Source organism: Phymastichus coffea, unplaced genomic scaffold (genome assembly GCF_024137745.1).
Source record: "Phymastichus coffea isolate CEN01 unplaced genomic scaffold, Cenicafe_Pcof_1.1 PCOF00093, whole genome shotgun sequence".
In the NCBI taxonomy this organism is placed as follows: Eukaryota; Metazoa; Arthropoda; class Insecta; order Hymenoptera; family Eulophidae; genus Phymastichus; species Phymastichus coffea.
Genome location: NW_026706904.1, coordinates 674,590 through 691,754, shown reverse-complemented (window position 1 = coordinate 691,754; position 17,165 = coordinate 674,590). Strand labels below are relative to the sequence as shown.

At 33.8% G+C, this 17,165-nt stretch overlaps 2 protein-coding genes across 2 annotated transcripts; one reads left to right on the top strand and one right to left on the bottom strand.

The window, feature by feature from the left end:
* Nucleotides 1–13: 13 nt before the first annotated feature.
* Nucleotides 14–10,353, bottom strand: LOC131669476 (pre-mRNA-processing-splicing factor 8). The gene is made up of 20 exons (XM_058944364.1): nt 10,225–10,353; nt 9,430–9,684; nt 9,184–9,352; nt 8,930–9,094; nt 8,636–8,851; nt 8,136–8,474; nt 7,794–7,899; nt 7,194–7,722; nt 6,731–6,957; nt 6,298–6,624; nt 5,980–6,186; nt 5,606–5,896; nt 4,884–5,429; nt 3,453–4,565; nt 2,810–3,127; nt 1,013–2,725; nt 725–928; nt 509–633; nt 276–430; nt 14–181 (listed from the first exon to the last, which is right to left on the bottom strand). The coding sequence occupies exons 2-20, from the start codon at nt 9,659–9,661 to the stop codon at nt 24–26; spliced, it is 7,140 nt and encodes a 2,379-aa protein (XP_058800347.1). The 5' UTR covers nt 9,662–9,684; nt 10,225–10,353; the 3' UTR covers nt 14–23.
* Nucleotides 10,354–10,819: 466 nt separating this feature from the next.
* LOC131669432 (lysophospholipase D GDPD1-like) lies at nt 10,820–13,876 on the top strand. Its single transcript, XM_058944293.1, has 7 exons — nt 10,820–11,583; nt 11,671–11,713; nt 11,861–12,042; nt 12,126–12,346; nt 12,426–12,559; nt 12,703–12,820; nt 12,884–13,876. The coding sequence occupies exons 1-7, from the start codon at nt 11,460–11,462 to the stop codon at nt 13,007–13,009; spliced, it is 948 nt and encodes a 315-aa protein (XP_058800276.1). The 5' UTR covers nt 10,820–11,459; the 3' UTR covers nt 13,010–13,876.
* The last annotated feature ends 3,289 nt before the right edge of the window (nt 13,877–17,165 follow it).

The window sequence follows — 17,165 nt, the reverse complement described above, 5'->3', positions numbered from 1 at the left end:
ACAAAAAACTTATAATCAAATATTTAACTGCATACATCTTCTCGGTCAGCACCAACAATGGCGTCGCCATCTTCAATGCTAGCAAAGTTGAGGAAATGTGCAGGTCTGTGTACTTCACTATAGAATTCTCTTGGATTTGCCAATTGAAGTTCATATTTCATGTTGGCGTCGTGTCTTACACCTAAGAGAGGAAAAATTACAAAGAGTATAAGTATTCATGTGAATAATATTGACAGAAATTACTCGAGTAGATATAAATTTGTTTGTCTACTAACCCATGAAATTGTAGTTCCAAGATGATTGATTTGGTACCATAAAGAAACCAAGGAATCTATCAGACAAAAGCATTTGGACTCTTTCATAATGGCTTGGAAGGTAACCTTTCGGGTTATTTCCTTTATCCGTATTTTGCTTTCCCCATTCAAAGCCACTGAAAATAACATTATTTTTAAAATATAACAAAAATTCTTAATTAATATGTATGAAAACAAGATAAAGATTTACGTACCTCGGGGTCAATTTATATGCTGTAAGAGAACATGAACCTGGTGTAAAGCTACAAGTTATTACAATTGTTTTTTCCCCATCCCATGTGGGATTTTCTGCCATTACTCTTGCATGAGTTGATATATCCTGTAAAACGAATTTTTCGGTTAAGCAAACACAAAATTTATTAATAAATATTTTATACATATATTGAAATTTTCTTATATTGAAGTATTACCTGAGGAGATAGTTGAGGTAATTCATTTGGTTGGGTATGTATCCATCCCAATGGTTCCATTTCTTTAAGATACTGATGGTTAGGTAACATATTTGGTAGATGTACAGTTTGATGAGTACCCCATTGAGGTGGCATCACTATACATCTGATTTCTTTTACTTGAGGATTATCAGGTGGACTGACTCCATATAAGTAACCCGCAATCTGGAAAGTAAGTTAAAATTGCAGTTAATTAAACACAGAAAATAAAATAAATTAAATATAGATATCAAAATATTCTCTTTTTACCTGTGCACGTAAATCTGATATGGTGACGAATTTTTTAAGAATGTTTTTAGGCAAGATATATGTAAAGCCAGTTTCTTTAATGTCGTCGGAAGATACGTAGATGTGATTAGTTCGAAGGTGTAAGTTTGTAGCAGAAATAGCACGAATACGCCATTCGGTCTTAGAAGCAAACGACTGAGTCTCATAGTTTGACGTGGTGGCTGTGATGATTTCATCACCATGTTTGTTGACTGTTCTTGTTGTCGTGGCTGTAAGTTGTGACTGTTCTTTTGTTTGCTTTTCAATCTCGGCGATTTGTTGACGTTGAGCTGATGGAGCGCTGATCTCCATACCAAGAATGATGTCACGAATTTCAGATTGTGTAAGCGAAGCAACATTTACGTTATTCTTTTTGCCGTAATCAGCTAAAATTAGATCCTTCAACTGTACTTCAACTTTCACCCACTCATCATCACTAAGAGATGGCCAAATATGATGGGGTTCTGTGATCGTAGTCTTGTCAGGCTTTAGTACAACCTTTGTTCTCTCAGTATTGACATGAAGAGCTCGAAGAATAAGAATTAAACGCGAGAAGGCGGTATAAGATGAGATAGTCTTTAACCAATCGTCGTAAAGATTGAACAGGACCATTTGTGGTTCAGTAGCTTTCAAAATCAAATCACCAAACTTCTCAACCTTTAAGCAAGCTTGGAATGGTAATTGTAACTCAGATCCCTTGATAACGATATTGGGGAAGTCAAGAAGATGGACCTCAAGAGGATCCAACATACCCTTTCTTGTTACAATAATCTGTTTAGGCTGCTCTTCAACGGGTAATGATCGAATCAAAGCTGCAACTTCTTCAGCAGTCTTCCATTTGGCCAACTGACCCAAACGTTTTTGACCTGCCCACACTGACGTGTGAATGATTTTTAAGAAGAGTTGACCAGTTCGAGGATTAAATATGAAAATAGCTCCGTTGATGGGCTTTGTCGTCAAGTTACCCTCGAAGGTCTTGTGAATAGTGACGCGGTATACATTCGTGTCGTCAACGAACCAGATGATTTGGTTACAGAACAACTCTCCATAATTTTGTGACGATAAGTATGGCTCGGTAGGTTCTGAAGAGTAAAGTTGCAGAGCTTTTCTTATACGTTCTCGAAGTACATACAACGCAGGATTTGCCTTCATGATCTTCGCCATGGCTTGTTGAATGAGAGGCTTACAACCAGGGAACCAATTTCCATAAGCACTGTGCAGATTATAAGCCAGATCAATGGCTATCAGGAGACCAGTTGGAGACGGGTAGATAGACATGTTGTCGGTAGTATAATCTAAGAACTTAGCTCGAGCATAACGTTCGATATCGTGAGAATCGTAGTCACCCCATCTGAGCTGTACATCGATCCAATATTTTTGCGTAGTTGTATTATCCATAACATCCTTAGAATCAGCGAGAAGAGATGGCCGTGAGACATTCCACTTATAGGCAGAGAAGAGAAGGATATCGGCGCAAGAGGAGTTCATCTTGTAAGACTTTCGAGGATGAATGGTTTCTTTTTGGACAGTTTCAATTTCAAGAGCATCGAGCTCTTGATCAAATACTTGACATAAATCCATGACAATGGACTCGTGAACTTTTTGCCACAAATGAGCACGGAAGATTTGAATGAGTGAAATTTTCAGCGTTGGAATTTTACCGTGCATGAAAATTCCTGTCAAGTCAAGTTGCACCTAAAAAATATGAAAAATATTGAATATACTGTCAAAAATAAAAGACGTTTACTTGTGTGAAAATAATCCTTTTTAAAAACTCACCTGGAAACCAACATAGACATTGGCTCTATTAATAGTTGGTGACCACCATAACGTGAAACGACGATTGGGAATTTGGTTCAAACCGGATCTTTGAGCGTTGGTGAGTTTTTTGTATTTCATAGACTCTTCAAATCCTGAAGCTTTCTCCCAGAAAAGACCTTCCCATGTTGGGAAGTAAGTGCCCTTAAACAAGGTATGTTCCAAGATACCTTCTACTCCACCAAGTGCTTGAATCATGTCAGTTCTGTAGTTATTCAAATTCCACAGTTTACCATCGTGACGCTGATGAGTCCACCAGAATGGATTTTGTTTAAGAACCTATAAAATTTGTATTTGTTAGTATGATTTATGCTACCCTTGATTGTTTTATTTTATTTTACTATTGTTTTCAAAGTAAATTTATTAAACTTTGATAATTCAGTTAGCGTTTGATCCTACTACAGTACTTGGTGTCTCGTCTCAGACAATTCACCATAGATATTGCAGTAGTCAACCCACATTGATGGTTGATTTCAGGACCCCTACGCAATTCATCATTATATTACTTTAATAATTAAATCTTTTAATTTTTCGAAATTCAATCGTATATATTGCTTCAAAGAAATAATAACATAATAAAACTTATTAATAAAATAATACACACCTGGTACTGTTTGAATTCAGTTCTAATTCTCCAGCCCTTATCGTAGGCCAATGTATGCCTATCTTTCTGGAAAAGTGTATTAATTCTGGGAATACCTCTATCCCAGCTGTCCTCAAGATCTTCCAAGGTCAATCTGCGGTTCTGAGCATTAGCTTCTTGCCTTTTCAAAGCATATTCTGCCCAAACTCTCTGCGAATCAATAAATTCCGACTCCCACGGTTGGATGTATCGGTACAAGTTAGGAATCAGTTGGTCTTCGTCATGACTCATACCAGAACGGAAATGTGTGATGCCAACATCGGTTTGCTTAGACCATCTGAGATCCGATTGAGGAATAAGTACGTGACCCATAGACAACATACCTAATCCACCCAATTCCTTTGGCGTGTAAAATACAACTGGAGGGAATCTCGAAGGCATTTTCGAGTTCAGACCGATTTTAATACGAGTCTGGATTTTGTTTTCACACTTAACAAGTAAATCAAGCAGCTCTTGAGTGTTAACTACAGATTCACGGAAGTACGTCATTAAACCAATCAAAGCGGTGTTCCATTTGTTGACAATTTTGGTGAAAGTAGTAGATCCTGAAGCCATGAGGATTTGTCTAACGCGGTTGTGGAACTTTTGCAAGCTTTCGTCGTCGACTCGTAAAAAGCATTGAGCTGTTCTTTCTTTTGTACCTTCATTTTGCAAGTTCCAAACACCATCCTTGTGTGTGAATTCTTCATGAGTCGTCCTACATTTAGGTAAAATACGACACTCAAATCCGCTCATGTTGAACAACAAGTTTGGATTATCTTTACTGTAGACACTGACAAAGCTGTTCTCCCATTGAACAGTGGTAGTGGATCGTGGCAAGCGATTTTTGATATCCCAGAAAACGGCGCGACCAAGATTGACGTCGTGCTTCATCAAACGCATACGCGCATCACGAGGCCAGCACTTCTTGTTGTTATAACCGACAATGTTTTCGTTATTAGGATCGGGATGCTCAGTCAAATATCGTTGAATCAAATCACGAGCCTCGTCTGCTGTGAAGCGGAGAAACAGGTGAATCTTGTCGACATAGCGGCAATACAGACGGATGGGATGAGCTGTTTCTGTAGCAACATCCTGTGAAAAAAAATATTTTAATCTTACATTCGTTGAATCTTAATTGAATCTTTGCAAATTCAATTAAAAATAATTAATTGAAGTAAAATGTTGTCATTTCGGAAACTGCGTAAGATACAAACACTTACGCAGGGCAAAGGGGACTTTTTATTTACGAGCTTTGATAGGTCAATATTTTATTTAAAAAATATCGATATCCTGAAACTCGGTGTTCTGAACAAAGTGAAGTTAAAATTGAAAAACATCAATTTAATAATTTACTTTCAATATGAGTTACTGATTTACCTAAACTGAAAAGTAATTATAAATATAATTTACCTGGAAACTGAGGAAGTCATTGGGCATCTGTGGTGGACCAGCCATCTCGCTAGCTCGCTGCAAACCCAGCACCAAAAGATCTAATACAAGTCCATAATACTGAGCGATGAACGAAGCAAACTGTAAACCTCTGATAATACCGTAACTGTTGGTATGGTTCATGTCTTTGTAGTTGATAACCACGTTATTCTTAGCAGTCATGTAATCGGCAATGTTGTGATCGACGATCAATCGAAGAAGACGATTGAGCAGTGTTAAATCAATCTTTTCATAAAGCTTTTCAAATTTAGACTCAAGCAAAACGTTACATTCCCCTTCACTAACATCCCAAACATCTTGTAGATTGTTGATACCTTGACACCATTTGTAAACTAGAAGTGGAGGTGGTTCAGTGTCTCCAGGTTTGACCCATGGTGGAAAGAGTTTACGTTTGTCTGCTTCGTACCATAAATACTGATCTAAATAAGCATCTGTTATTTTCTCAAGTGGCTCTACGTCATAAACGGGGATGAGATGACTATAGAGGTCCATGAATTCAATACCAACCTAAAAAATCATATTTTTTCCTATATTTCTCATTATAGATTAAAAAATAAACTATATAGAGAAAAATAATATGTTATAATAACCAGTATTATTAACTAAAAAATTGCACTAATTTTAATTTTATTGAGTGAACCTAAAATATAAGATTCAAAGTAAAATTTGGATTATGATCTTACTTCTTTGAAGGCTCTTTGAGTTAGAAGGTGACGCTTGATTCTTGACAAAGCTTCGTGAGGATTATCATAAGCCTGCTCAATTAAACCAAGTTCTTCTCTTTGACTTTGATTCAATCTTGATCTTACGCTATAAGCTTCCTTCAATCTTTCAAGAGCTAAAATCAACAGTTTCGTGTCATGTTTGTACGATAGTGGAGGGAAGGGGATTGGTGCAAATCGACGAGATTCCAACCAGTGCACAGTGGTCGTGTAAATAGCAACAGCTTCCTCGGGAGAGATATAGGGTCCATCCTAAAACAGACAAAAAACAAAATATCCAAGTTTAAAATCAATAATTGATACTAATAATCGACGAGTGAAATATTATTCATTACTTTGAGGTAATTGTGCTGACGTTCTTGCTCTGCTTTCAGATACAATCGAGTTAAACGTCCTAAATTCTTTTTACACACTGTCTTGTCAACGGTGGCACCACGACGGATACGCTCACGATTATAATGAGCAGTATTAGTCCACCAGTCAGCCTTCATTTTCACGTAACGAAGAATCATGTTTTCAATCGGTATTGGTAGTCCGGGAACCTATAAAGAATATAACGATTTTTCTATAAATAAACCAAAATAATAATATTGGATAAGCATTTTTCGTAAATATTATTTACATATTGGGCAACAACATTTATTCAATCTTACCTTCCAAGGAATATTAGCTTTCCAACATCTCCAGGCTTCACTCAGATGTTGTAAAATCGTCCTCGCTTTATTTTGTTTGATACCTTCAGGCATCATATCGACGATGTCGTGCATAACAGAAGCTCTTAACTCCAAGTCGAAGTGAGATTCTACTCTCTGCTTAGTTACAGTTTTGGCTACTCCTTTTGAATGACGTCCCTCGAACTGCCTTGAGAGCAAGTTACCCAGCCATCGTTCAAGTAATGGAGTGATTCCTCGCATGAAGAACAACCATACTCGCCAACCAGGCGCCCAGAAACCGCAGCCTGGCCCTTTCCCGACTGGACCCTATGAAAAATAGAATAGATCTATAGAGCTAAACTTAATGTGATTTCTATAACTGAATTAGTCTACATAGAAAAGAAAAGACAATGTATATTATGGCGAAACTTACAGTATTGAAACGATAGTAGATCAAATGCTTCAAGTCTTTGCACATTCTAATTTGTCTCATCAATTTATACTTATATCGATACATTCCAGTCAATTGCCCAACGTGAGCAAAAATATATTGTAACCCATCAGCGAGTTGGAAAGCGTCCACATTGTTTAAACGATATTGAACATGAGAGTCAATGATCAACTTCGTCAATCGGAGAATTTCACGACATAAGTGGAAAGCTGAAAAAAAAAAACGATTACATCTCAAATAATTTAATAGTGTTATTTTTTCTCAAATAGAATTCAATCACAGTAAAGGCTTATCTTCTTGTCGGAAATTGCATTCAATATTGCAACACTAATGCAAGGCAAAAAGAACCTTATTATCTCGAGTTATGACAGATAAAAACTTTATTTAATAAAGTATCAAAATTCTCACATCAACAGTAAATAGATAATAAAAAATTGATACAAACCATTTCCGAAACGTGATTTTTTTCTCTCTTTGGTTGTCAAAGTTTTACTGGGCTTTAGGTTGAAATTATAATCCAAGTGGAGATAGTTCAAATTCTTTCTATGAATAAGTAGGTTCAACATATTGTAACCTTGTCGACAAACTTGTAATCCAGCTTCAACCCAGTCAAGCGTCGTTGTTTGGAAGAACTTGGTCGATTTGAATGATCGGAATAAATATCGTTTTTTTTGTGGCTTTGGATGTCTATGCTTCAAAGCATTCAAAACAAAGTACTTTAATAGCTTCTGGTAGCTGACTCGAACTTTTACTGGTTGACCAGGTGGACAGTGCTCCCTGTACCATGGTTTGACAAGTGGAATATCGATGGCTCGTCTCGTTCTTCCTGATCGCGTGTTGAATGGTCTTGGTGCCCATAATAAAGCAATGCCGTTAGCTGTATTATCAGTGTAAAGTGGTCTTTCAGGCAAGAAGGGCTGAACTTCTTCAGCTAGGATGAAGTCTTCCTCATCTTCGATGACGGGTTCTTGCGTCTAACATAAAACACTAGCGTCATTTTTGGAAACTTTAATTTATACAAAAAAATTACAGAAATGTCTTAAACCTTCAATGAATTTCGGTGAGAAATAGGATTGATCAAGGGATCAAAGTAGAAGGCTGGGAGATCTGGATCTTCCGTCTTGATGTATACCACATTGGGAGCGTGATACCTAAAATATAAATGATTTGATCAATTTTAGTTTAAATAAACACTGACATTTTATTTCAATGAATGAAATTGTAGGTAGGGTCAGCGGTTTCCTTTTCACCTTTACAAAGGATACGAATAACTACTACCAATTTACTTTACCACACTGCTAGTAAGATTTAATAAGCTTATAATAAAATCTTAAAAAAAAGTGTGGTTCATTCTTGAAACAATAAAAAGTGCAAATATTTGACTTACCATGATAAATGCACGTAATGCGGCATGTTATTGTATAAATACGGAAAAGCGATTCTGTACTCAGTACGGATCGGTTGTCTAATGATAATTTTGTTAATGTCATTGAATTCATTCCAGTCTTCATCAGCAGCACTGAAATCTTTTACCAAAGGTTCGAACTTGGGACCTCCAGGAATAGCCATATTCAGTGCTTTTGCGGTAAAGAATGATTTAGGGTCAAATAGGTAAAAGTAATTGTGATCAACTAAATCTGTTAGTAATGGGTTTGCAAGACGATACAGTGCCGCCATCATAGGTAAAGCTAAATTCCATTTCCTATATGTGGGCCCATTTACATACCTATAAATGAAACACACTTAATCAATCAAAAGCTTATCCAATATTTTAAGATATTTTATTTTGATATTTTAAAAATAAAAAATTACTTTATTTAAAATATTTATATGTTTTAATTGCCATAAATATTAAAACAAATACAAGTTAAAAATAACCTAACTTACTTTGTTCCTACAAGTGGTTTATGTTCATAAAACCAAGCAGCTACTGCAGCATCTTCTTCAGAATCCATATCAACTTGAATAGCTTCTAAAGGTTCTACATCTAACACATTATCAGCATAATCTAGTGGAGGTTCTTCATCATCAAATGGTGGAAACCTCATTCTTTTGAAATGTCTACGATCACGTTTTTCTCTCCTCATCATAACCCACATGGTACTAAAAAATCGAAGTTGTATTTTATTATTGAGATCAAATAATTAGAGTATATCAGAAATAATAGACTGTGTTGTTTACCCCCATTGTGCAATGTAAATTGGTTCTACAACCCATGGAATTTCATTAACAAATGTAATGGCACCAGTGATATGGTAAAGTGCTTTAACATCTCTGATCTGCTCCCAAGGCATGGGCATATTTTCAAGCAGTTTCATCACAGCATGAGGCATATATTTAAGAGCTCTACAGGAGGAATAAAATTTTTAATTTAATAATTTCAAACATCAAAATATAAAGCATGAACTTTAGAGTAGAAAAAATTAAGATCTCACCCTAAGTAGACACGTTTATCATGTCTGTATTTACGGCTACTCATGTCTCCATGGTCTCTGATAATCTTGCGAATATGTTCAGGTGGCATGTCTTCCTTTTGAGCATCAACAAAGCCAAACTTGCGCTTTTCAGCAAAACGTTTGGACTCCAACTGCTGCCATTTTTGTGCTGTAAAAAAATAAGAATTTATTAGTTTCTAGAAAATGTTGATACTTATAGCCTTACGATAAATTCACTTAATTTACCTTTCTCCTGTAGCTTGTCTTCAGATAAAATATCAGGCTGCTTTGGTGCTTGAGGCAAAGGTGGTACAGTTCCCATAGCTTGAGCCATATGTGCCTGATGAGCAGCTTGAGCTTGTGCTGCTGCAGCTTGAGCATGAGCTGCTTGAGCAGCTGCCAGCTGGGCATGAGCCTGCTGTTGAGCCATCATCTGGGCCCAAGGATTTGGGCCCAGTAAATACGGAGGTATAGACATTTTGTTGATAAATGTCTAAGAACCTAGAAGAAATGCCAATGCTAGTGATTTATTTTTAATACAATTAAAACTAAACTAAGAGATTTACTTTTTGAAGTGAATTTCTGTTTTCAAAGTTCCAAATACCTTATAAACATAAGTAACAATCTTGTTTGATTTTTGTTTAAAATAATTTATTTCAACTTAAAATATATCTTACTTTTAGCAGTTAACAAAAATTTTACAAATAAATTTCAATAGTAAAGTTTTTATTTTGTGCAATTCCATACTGAACTATGTATTCTATTAAACGAACACGTAATCAAATATCACCGACTCCTGATATAGACGCTTGGCTATTGATTTACATTTTTAACAAATGATGGGAAAAAAATACTGAGTTAATATATAGACTAATATATTATTCTAAAAAGTTATTTCAAATAATGCTAGATTCTTTTCAATAACTTTCTTATATAAAAAAAGCATTTACGTTGCGATTGCATGCGTTCTAACCACCGTTAGGGTTAGAAATCGTATTTAAATGGTACAAAATTCTCATAAATACTGTAAAATTAATATACCTTTTATGTAAAATCGATGTGTCACTCTTTATGACATGTTCATAACGTGGAAAACCTAGAGATATTTTTGAATTAATCAGCAAATAATAACATTTGCGATGCTTCAAAAATTAATACGCGGTTCCGGACTCACGAGTCAGCAATAAGAGAAGCCAAGATGGCGGTATAGTAAAGCGAAGAAATACAGGCAACTTGAAAAAGTTAAATTAAAAGACCAACAAAAGACAATTAAATAAATTACACAATTTAAAAATTAAGAAACAGCGCAAAAAATAACATAATTGAATTGACGTAATGGCATTTGTTATTTAGTTTATCTTATCGACATTGCTATGATAATATAAAAATTAAATGTTTGAAAGTAAATAAATATCCTATAATAACTTAAGAAGGCCCATGAAGACCTGTAATAAGGGAAATTCTTATCGAAAAAGACTGCAATTACGAAAAATAGTCAAGCTTGATACGGGCTAGACATAGCAATTGTATTGTAGAATATTAAAAAAGTCGCTTTATCATTATAGTTTCTCGGCATATATACAAATATAGTGTTGCATCAGTGCCAGTATAGTGGCATACTGGCATTAGCTTATTTCAATTTCACAATTTCCTCTACAAGTTGGTAGTATAATGCGCGAGGCTCGTTGACCACGCATGCGCAGAAGACAATTTCAAGCACTGCTACACGGAAAGCATATATTTTCTAACAATTATAAAGAAAACTATAAATCTTGGATAATTTTTTGATTGTGATGAAAATTCACAAATTAAACTTGAACATTTTTGTCAACAAAAAATGCTTAAAGCAAAATATTTATCGAGTTACAACGCTTTGAATTTTCCAAAATTTAACAATTTTTTTATAAAATAATAAATTTTCAAATATTTTGAATATTTATCATAAAAGTGCAAATTCAGCTCTACAATTTGATATATTGTAAATTTCTACAACTTACATGCTGAAAGATAGAACTGAATTGGTAGGTGAATGCGGCAGCGAAGACAAAAAATGTTAGAAAAACTTATCGTCTGCTACGAGTTTACGCGGGTTACAGTTGCGGCCGTGTTGGCCTCGGCCAGTCGTTATCAATCGTCTTTCGTCGTCTGAAATAATTTACTCAAATATTCTAGACAAGTTAATAAAGTATTGAACGCACATTCGTGCTATAACACAAGATCTCATTCTACTAGTGTTTTGTCAATTATAAAGCAGTACTTGCAAATATTTCGTCGTAATGTTTTTCTATACTCTTTTTGGAGGCTACGTGCTCACGTCTTTGCTACTTTTTAAATACCCTACTCTAATGCACAAAAAGAAGAAAATAAAATTTATCTGTCAACATATTAGCCATAGAGGAGGTAAGTACACACTGTTGAGTTTTCCCCTGATTTTATTACTTCCTCGCGTTCATATCAGAAAACTTATCAACGTTTCCAATTTTACAGGAGCTGGTGAGAATTACGAAAATACAATGTATGCTTTTAAAAGGTTTGTTTTAACTCTCTATTCTATAATTTATAAATAGCAGTCAATTGCAGCTTTAAGAGTGATTTGTGATACTCAATAATTAATGCATTTTATATTTAAAAATCCGTGAATTTTAATGCTAGTATATAAAATAAAGTAATTTTGCAGATCAGCTGCTATAGGTACTGAAATGTTGGAACTAGATTGTCATTTGACTAAAGATGGACAAGTTGTAGTTTCTCATGATCAGAATCTTTTGAGAACTACTGGTGTCAATGTCAATATTTCTGAAATAGATTTTAAAGATCTTCCCTTATTAAAAACAAGGATTCCAATTGATTTTGATCCTGGTAATAATTATTTATTTAGATAAGAAAATAAATCAAATGAAATAATTATTACCAAGGTAATAATCTGATACCTTGTATTTTAGGAGTAGAATTTCATGGTTCAGACAATATAAATGAAAGAAAAATAGCACTACTACAAGAAGTTTTTGATACCTTTCCCAAAATGCCTATAAATATTGACATTAAGGTAAACAATGATGATCTTATACGTAAGGTATCAGAATTAATCAAATTGTATAACAGAGAGGAATTAACTGTTTGGGGAAACTTTAGTGATGTTGTGACTAAGAAATGTTATGATATGGTTAGTTATTTATAACATATTGTGAGAATATAGCAATCATTAGTTAATTAAAATTTTGATATTATAAATCAATTTTCAGAATCCAAATGTCAATCTTTTTTTTGCAATGAAAAGAGTTGTATTGTTAATAATTCTTATGTACACTGGTCTTCTACCATTTGTGCCTATCAGGGAAACTCATCTTGAAATATTCCTTCCATGCATCTATGCAAGGTAAAAATGTAGGTCCAGGAGAGCTTTTATTAATTGAATTCTCCTCTATTCATTACCTTGATAAATCCTTGTTGGTATTTATTCAATAAATGATATTGTATTTCTTTCAAAATTAAATGGATCATCATAAATTTTCATTTTAGAAAAAAAGGTTATCAAGTACCAACATTTCTCCCAGTGGATAAGCTTTTTCTTGGATGCATGAATGTATTACTAATAAGACCATGTTTATTCAATCATCTAAAAGCACGTGGAATACATGTAAGTTACTTATATAATTTTGTGATGTATTCTTTAAGAAATACCAATTTTTTTATTTACTAGGTTTATTTATGGGTGCTTAATAGTGATGAAGACTTTAAAACAGCCTTCGATCTTGGAGTGACAGGGGTTATGACTGATTATCCAACAAAATTGAAATTATTTCTTGCAAGAAATACAATCAAGTGAATTGTGAAAAACTGTTTATCATGCAGTAATTTAAACTAATTATTTATAACTTCCAAGGCTCATAATTTAATTACGCACAAGCAGCATTTTACCTAGTCATTGACTAAATGTACAGAGAGCTTATAATATTAACCATAAGTTATTGCCATAATTTATTTATAAGATTTAGTTGTATTAACAAAAAGTGACAATTAATTTTTGTTCTTATGATTTTTGTTATCTTTATATTTAATGTGATTAAGAATATAGTTGAGTAAAGAACGTTCTTTCTTGACATCTTACCATGCTCCAAAAAATATTGTTTCTTATTTAAAAATTGCTTAAGACGTTGTTTGGGGACTAATATTTGTTGCTGAAACATTGTTTAGTGATAATAGATTCTCAACTGGAACTGTCTGTAGATAAACACTTTATTGTAATTTATATTTTAATTATTAATATTTGTAGTGAAACATAATGCCGAAGAATTTGTGATAAGGTGGTGTTAACACCTTTTAGAATCAATTAATTGTTGAATTGATAGAACAGATTAGTTTAGGATTTTATTAAACTGTATGATAAAATGTATGTAATTATAGGAATATCAATTCCAAATTTCCAGTAATTATATTTATCTTAATGTTAAGTTAATGTATCTGAAGGAAAGTATTTTTTTCCTTGTTATGTTTGGTTCTTTCACTACTTTCATGTGATAAAAAAAACATGAAGCTTTGCATAACCTGCAATGAAACAATAAACAAGTGTATAACAGCATTCAAACAATAATGTGTATTTCATGTAAAAAATAATATAAATTTTTAGAAGGGAAACTTTATAAAGTAAAGGTACCGGATAGTATGTATAAAGAAAAGATTTTCATATAAGCTTAAAAATGTGTTTTATTTATAAAATGTTAAACTGTATAAAAATTAAATTACACTTTTTGCAAATTAAATAAAATTTATAATGTATTATTTTAGTTTATCATGTTACAACTTTATAAATACAAATATAAAATTAATTGTGAAAAAACACAAGCTACGAGATTCTTATTTCATTTTAAATATTTGAATATTATTTATAATATTAATAGAAAGTCAGTACATCCTCAATTTTCCAATTTTAAGTATTTTAGAGATATTTATCATGTACTTACGGTACTAACTTAATAAATATTTCAGTATAAAGATATTTTTTATGAAATCAATTGCAACACATGATTAGGAAAATTATAATTTTAATTAGCTAGTACAATGCAATTTTTTTACACATAATTTATATATCAGTAATTAATAAATCTGTAGTTAGTCTAAACTTTTCCAAATTTCACAAAGCTTTTAAGCTTTTTAAATTATATTACATTTGATAAATGCATAAACTTTGAATTAATTTTTAACTAAATAGTAAACTCTGTCTTTCAAAATAAATACTTTGCGGCATTATAAATTGATATCCTGAATGTGTTGCATTCACATTCATATAACATAAAACTTACAACATTTTTAGAATTCACTTTTGAGATTATAGTCTTTACATCTATGGTAATATTTTTTTTTTTTGATACCGTTTTCTTTATTGTTACCGTTTTCTGTATTACCATTTTTCACTTCATAGTACCAGAAAATTTTACCTTTACAATAGACACAAGGCTTATCATCTGCTGGATGAGATTTGTTGAAATGTTGCTGTATGTTAATATAATTACCAATAAATTTTTCTTTACAGTTATCACAATATACAAAAGTTGGATGAAATCTTTCATGAGTAGCATCCGTGTATGTTCTGCTTACATCTGAATCATGATGAGGTGTTTGGTCGTTGTCAAAAGTAGATGGTTTACCATTAGTAGCCATTTTACACCTAGTTATTTCCAATAATAAAATATTAGAAGTATATGTGAATTAAATGTTTGTAAAGTCGAAAATTGTCCGTTACTATTTGTTTTAATGTTAAAACGTTAGATACTATCTTTAAATACTAATTAAATTTTTTTCGTTTCTGGATAATTGTATTATTTAATTTCTAAGTGCATTTATAAAAAATAATGTAGGATATGAGTACAATGCACATGGATACCTCTATTCTGTTCCGTTGACAGGTTGACTGTTCTGTTTTGGTTCTGGTTCTGTTGTGTTGTGTTCTGCGTTTTACCGCCGATATCTGCCAATATTGGCGCCCTCTACGGACGTTTACAGAACGATTGTGACAAGTGACTTTCACAATAATTATTTATCATTAGTATTAATATTTTTCGGAAAATAAAGTTGGCTCAATTAAGATTAGCCAAGGTACAGTTTTTTCAGATATTTATTTTTTGAAGATAACAATTTTTTTTCAAGATATCGCCATTGAAAGATTCCTTAATTGTCATATTAATCATAATTTTTTTCCTAATGAACCATAAGGGAGCAGTTTGATTTATTAGCATATTTGGAGGGTGCAGATAGAGATATTTCGACTGGTATTTTTTTTTTAATAACATTCCGGCTAGGTCTAAAAAGTTAGCACCCAGAATCCTTTTTTTTAAGATAATCGATATAAACTAATCATACCGTTAGATATTTCGTCAAGATAGCAACAACTTTTCTCTTTGCTATTTGTTGGTTTGTCCACTGGAAATCATTTAAAATTAATAAAATAAGTCTTGGGTGCCGGCCTTAGCACCCAAACCAAAGTTGCGGTAAAACCTAGAAAAAGTTGATTAAAAAAAATTCATAAGTAAACCGATCGTTAGTTCGTCTTACGAATTAACGGCACCCATAATAAAATCATGAATAATTTGATTGTTTAAGCAATTAAAAATAAAAAAACTGAACACACACACACACACACACTCACTCACATGTTCATATAACATTTCCATTGTTTTAAATATATTTCTCTTATACAACATCACTGCAACATTCGATTATCTATACATATGCGAATAATATCATCATATCTTATAACAAAAAAGTAGATCTCAAATAAACGTCGCATATTGAAAATAATTTTCAGTAGCTCTTGAAAAATATAGAAAATAAAGTGATTTTTTGTATCGATCGAACGGACTGACAGCACAGCCTGTTGATGCGTTAGTTTTACTTATTTGAATTTCAAGCGCAATGAATTTATATTTTGAAGAATGTGATATATCTATAGCTAGAAGGGAAAGGCATGCGCGTCGGAGCGCATGCGTAATTGGATGTGAGATGTGTCTCAGGAAAAGGTTTGGCGCGGTGTGAGGTAGCCAGGCTCACACTCAGCGGTCGGTAAGGAAGAAAGCGTTTCGTCCCGATGCTACCGGCTGGACTCGTCAGTGAGGCTTGACGGCCGGTAACATCTGCCTCATACGCTCGAAGTGTGTGAGTCGCCATGCAGACTTATATATTCAACGAGCGTATGTCTTGAATAGAAAATTTTTTATTGGCTTAACTGTATACATCATATGAGCCACAACACCACAGCGTATGTCTTGCCGCTCGTGGCTGACCGATGCCATCTCGATGGGGATGGTCGAACCATGGGAACGCCACAGCACTCCCCCCTTAGTGACGAGGCGGGGGCTCGAGTCACGATAAGAGAAGAGGAGCGGGCAAGAGAGAGAAAGATTTGAAGGCAGATGAGGACGGGTGATAGTAGAGAAGGAACAACCGTGCGGGAGGGGATGTGCGAGCCGCGTTGCGTGGGCTTCTCCGTTGGACATCCTGCTCGGTGATAGCTCCCACGATAGGTGGCGGTGAGCGATACGCCCTAAGAAGGTTGGAGGTGTTCCTGCGAGGCCTAGTGGGCCAGCAAGCTCTACTCAGATCAGAAGGTTTGATTGTTACGTGATCATATCACGGTAGGGGTCACCACTATAGCTAGAAGGTTTCGTTTCGTTTCGTTTTAATGGCTGTGGGTACCTAAGGACTCCGATGCGCCACAATTCAAATTTGAGAGAAAAATTTGAAATTTAAAAGAATTTTAAAGTTTTTATTGGTAAAAAGGGTAGGAGAAGAAGAGTAGGGAGGGTGTATGAAATATTTTATAAAGTATATGTGTAGGTAGGGTATAGTAAAGGTTGATTTTAGTTGTCGGTAAAATAGGTGTTTTGATTTTGTGGTATAGTAGTGTGGATGTAGAGTTAAGTTTGGTATATAAAATGATTTTAGAGAAAGTAGAGTTATATAAATAAGTTGCATTGTTTTAAAAAGTC